Source organism: Stomoxys calcitrans, chromosome 1, assembly GCF_963082655.1.
Source record: "Stomoxys calcitrans chromosome 1, idStoCalc2.1, whole genome shotgun sequence".
Taxonomy (NCBI): Eukaryota; Metazoa; Arthropoda; class Insecta; order Diptera; family Muscidae; genus Stomoxys; species Stomoxys calcitrans.
The window spans coordinates 220,240,743-220,245,055 of record NC_081552.1 but is presented as its reverse complement, the minus strand read 5'-3'; the positions used below and the strand labels follow the sequence as shown (position 1 = coordinate 220,245,055).

At 44.1% G+C, this 4,313-nt stretch overlaps 1 protein-coding gene across 1 annotated transcript; it reads right to left on the bottom strand.

The window, feature by feature from the left end:
• Positions 1–495: 495 nt before the first annotated feature.
• On the bottom strand, positions 496–1,562 carry LOC106093992 (fibrous sheath CABYR-binding protein-like). The gene is made up of 2 exons (XM_013252359.2): positions 1,478–1,562; positions 496–1,407 (listed from the first exon to the last, which is right to left on the bottom strand). The coding sequence occupies exons 1-2, from the start codon at positions 1,478–1,480 to the stop codon at positions 496–498; spliced, it is 915 nt and encodes a 304-aa protein (XP_013107813.2). The 5' UTR covers positions 1,481–1,562.
• Positions 1,563–4,313: the final 2,751 nt, after the last annotated feature.

The window sequence follows — 4,313 nt, the reverse complement described above, 5'->3', positions numbered from 1 at the left end:
GGCAAAGATTTTAAAATCATGATCCTTAACACTTTTGCTAGCGATGGTCGTCATTTTATTGCTTTCAAAATATTTCTCAGAGCTAAGGTACTTCCAAGTCGGCACTTATCACTTAACACTACTGACACGTCGGTAGCTATAGTTTTCGTCACCTCCCATGCAAAGACCCATATACAATTTTCAATGCATTCACTTGTAACTCATCCACATTTAACACCTAGAAAATATGTACAAAGTCAATTTGCCAAAGAGAAAATTAACACCCCAACCAGTCATAATTGCATCACATTTGATTTCAATCATTTATTTTGGCAGCATGTTGGGAGTTTGGGACCAACAAATTAACACATTAAATATAATTACATACAACCATAGCACAGAGTGTGATGTATGTTGTCTCAACATACAGTTCGCACTAAAGTTATTTAAATTCATAAAACATAAACATTTAGGTAAAATTACGAAAACACAACAAAGCGTTTCTTTTCTGGTAGATCAGAAACGTCTCCTAACGACACGATAATGATAACCATCTTCGGCTAGAACAGCAGAATCTCCATTGCTGGGACCCTCGACTTCAAAGCTGCCCTCTGAGGCTGGAGCCAAGTACTCGGGACTGGGGGGAATAACTTCTGGAATTGGCTCGGGCTGAAAGGCGAAGAGCTCAGCAGGAACTTGACTGGGCTTTTTGTAATGATAACCATCTGCGGCAAAGATGGCAGTGTCCTCTTGAGGCTGGGCAGCTTCCACCAACTCAGCACTGGTTTCCTCTTCGGGTGCTAGGGTAGTTACTGGCACTTCAGTTGTCTCTTCGACTTCTTTGGCCTGGACGGGGGGCAAATATTCCTTGATGGGTTCCGGCGCTTGGGTTGGTGGAGCTTCTTTAATCTTCTGAGGTGGCAAATATTCATTTGATGGTTGAGGAATCTCGGTTCTACTTTCCACAATCTCTTCAACCTGTTTTTCTGTGACTGGCGGCAAATATTCCTGGGAAGGTTTATTTTCCTCAGTCAGCTCATTGCTTACGGGTGGCAGATACTCATTGGAGGGCTGATGGGACTTAAAGGGGGGCAAATAATTCAATTTCAAATGGGAAACATCACGGCGATGTCTAACAACCAATTTGCGCACAGTTTTGTATTCATAGCCATTGGCACCCAAAACGGCAGAGTCAGCTTCGGGAGTAGTTTCCGTTATCTCAACTTGCGCTTCATTAATCAACAACTTTTGCTGGGGTTCTTCGGCAACTGTGTCGGTTTGTATTTCCGAGTTTTGGGGAGGCAAATAGGATTTCTCAGGTTCCCCTACTAACTCGGAGACATCTCTCTTGGGACGAGTCGGGAAAGGCACATAGCTCAAGGCATTAGCTGTCAAAGCCAAACAGCTCAAGATCAGTATAAATTGTTTCTACAATCAGAGCAATGCAAAATATTTGGAAATGTTCTTTTAATTCGTTATTTTTTGTTGCTTAACTTACCATTGTTTATGACTTCTTAACTCTGTTATGGTCAGTTGATAAATAATACATTTCTGTAATCACAATTTTGTATTTATACAAAAAATTCACAGCATCCAGAGCAACGAGTTACAAAACCCACGACTAAGAAGCTTTTCTGCTCTTCTGCTTCTTCTCCGCCTCCTCCTACACTTCTAGCCGGCAAAGATGCTGCTACTGTCCAAACACTCATAGCCAAGAAAATCTAAACAAATGTCTTTAGTGCCGGCAGTGTTATCAAACTAGCGCCAGTTTGAGCATCAGCCCCATGCATCAGCCATCGAACATGTTCCATGGTGTGTCTAAGCCTCACAATGACTTAACAAAACAAAAACAAATGTGGCGTGAACACACTTAAGTCCCTTGTTGCCTCTTCCTCTCTTCTGAAATGAACTGACTGCATGGTTAATATTGTCACACTTAATTACCCGACCAAAAAACAACACAACTTTGAACAGCACATTCAAGAGGTGGTTTAGTGTTGACCATGGTCAGTACCGAGCACATCAGCTCTTATGTTGGTTGGTCGGTTGGTGTTGGTCTCTTGTGGGGCGGTCAGGGTTCAGAGTTGCCAATTTTGGACTATTTCATTGAATGAATTTTTGCTGTTGGTTGCTTGTTCACGACTGAATTTCCGGAACAGGGGGTACATCTCTCATATCGATCGAGTGCAGCCCGATTAAAATTTAAGCTCGTTGATAAGGGGCCTCTTTGTTTATGCCGAGTCCGAACGGAGTGCCCCATAGCGACACCATTTGTAGAGAAATTTGAACAAGACAGGATATCTCACAAAGGAAGCCAGCATTAGTAAGGGGATAATCATCGCTGAACCCAGGCGTTCAGCGTCGTAGGCGGGCATGCTGACCTCTGACCCACTGTGGCCTCATTTCTAGTCTAGGGAGGACGGATAAAGTGAAAAGAAACAAAATTTCGCAAAGTCGTACAATTGGAACCATTTGGCACTTTCTTTACAGAGTGAGTTAGAACTCTGAATTTTGGTATTGAGGTACAATATGGCAACATTAATTGGGTAGGTTAGTTTGGTTAGGTTAGGTTGAAAAGAGGGTGCAGATATTAATCCGCCCCATGCCACTATAGACATACACTTAAGCCAGTAAGCGGCTAGTTGTACGCTCTAAATACTAAAAAAAGTAACATCGAAAAAGAAAATCTAAGTTAGGAATTCCTTGGTATATACAAAATCCTTAATTGTTTTCCATGCCACGCCCCTAAGTTGGTTCATGTCCGGTATTGTGTCCCTACCTAAGTGCCGGTATCTGTTAGACGCGAATGCTGGGCAGTAACATAACAAATGCTCCAACGTTTCATCATCTTCCCTGCATGCCCTACACATGCTATCACTTGCTGAACCGATTTTACATAAGAGCTCGTAGTCCTATGTGTCCCGTTATAATACCAATAGCTATATTGACCTCCTTCTTACTTCCTTTCAGTAATAGCCTCGTCTTCTCACGATCTGGATCCCCGTCCTACCGACGATTTCGCTGTCCTACAGGGTTGCATGTGCATTCGTCGCCTACGCCCTTTACTCGGACTGCGTCGACCCGAAAGTCTTCGGTTTAACCAAGTTTATTGACGGCAGTCCTCTGGCCTTCACCGCCACATCATCTGTTTTTTCACTCCCCATTACTCCGTTATGACCCAGCATCCAAACGATGCGGATTGTGCCATTTTCAGAGAAGGCGTTAATCTCCTTCTTCCACTGCAGGACTGTTCGTGACCTTAACGTCCCGGTTGTTATTGCCCTTATGGCAATTTTACTGTTCACGCATTCTGTAATCGCCCGGATTTCCGCCTGCAGTGCCATATTATGGTCAGGTAGTCTAGATCAGATTTCAGTCCCTGGGTTCTCAATGTTGACTCCTATGCCCACTCTGTCCTCTAGCTTTGATCCATCCGTGTAACATGAACTTCCAGATGGCAATACAAGGGTTCCGTCAATCCAAGACTGTGCCGATGGCAGCAGTGCCTCGCACTCGACTTCATGGTTCATCTCAGGTACCCGACCGGAAACCTCTTTCTTTCAGGTTTCCTATCGTCGCCTCGATTATACGACGATGGTATGAGCTGCTCCCATTCTCAATTTATTCTCCCATTGCCTTAAATCTCATAGCTGCATTGGCTGCCTCACACTTAATCTGTATGTCAATGGGTCGGATATGTAGAATAGTCTCCAGTGCCCTAGTGGACGTGGTCCTCATCGCTCCGCCTATGCTAAGACAACATGTTCTCTGAATCTGTTGTATGGTCTTATGTTGCACTTTTTCTCCATACCAGTCCACGAGGCGTAATTAAGTATTGGTCTAATCACGCTCCTGTATAGCCAGTGAACTATCCTCGGATTCAGGCCCCATTTCGAGCCTACGACTCGTCTACATAGTACCCAACATCATCAGTTCGCTCCTGAATGTGACACTTCCAATTCAGTTTCCTGTCCAAGATCGCACCTAAGTATTTGACCATGTCAAATATCGAAATCGTCTTATTGAGGAAACGTGGTGCGTTAAATTGGCCCACCTTTCTCTGGGTTAACACTGAGACCTCTGGGTCTAGCCCGATCATATGCCATATGCAAGACCCTTTCGGCCCTTCTGCATATCTGATTCGGATCCTTGCCCCTTAGAAGAATTATAACATCATGTGCGAGGCAGACGGGTTCAAATCCCTTCTCAGTCAGCATCCGTTAAAGGTCATTTATGGTGGTCACAATGCCCCCTGATGTGTGCCTTGTGCCACTTTCGTCCTAATATTTATGCCATGGGACACACAATTTAACAACATGTTCCTTAGCATATGG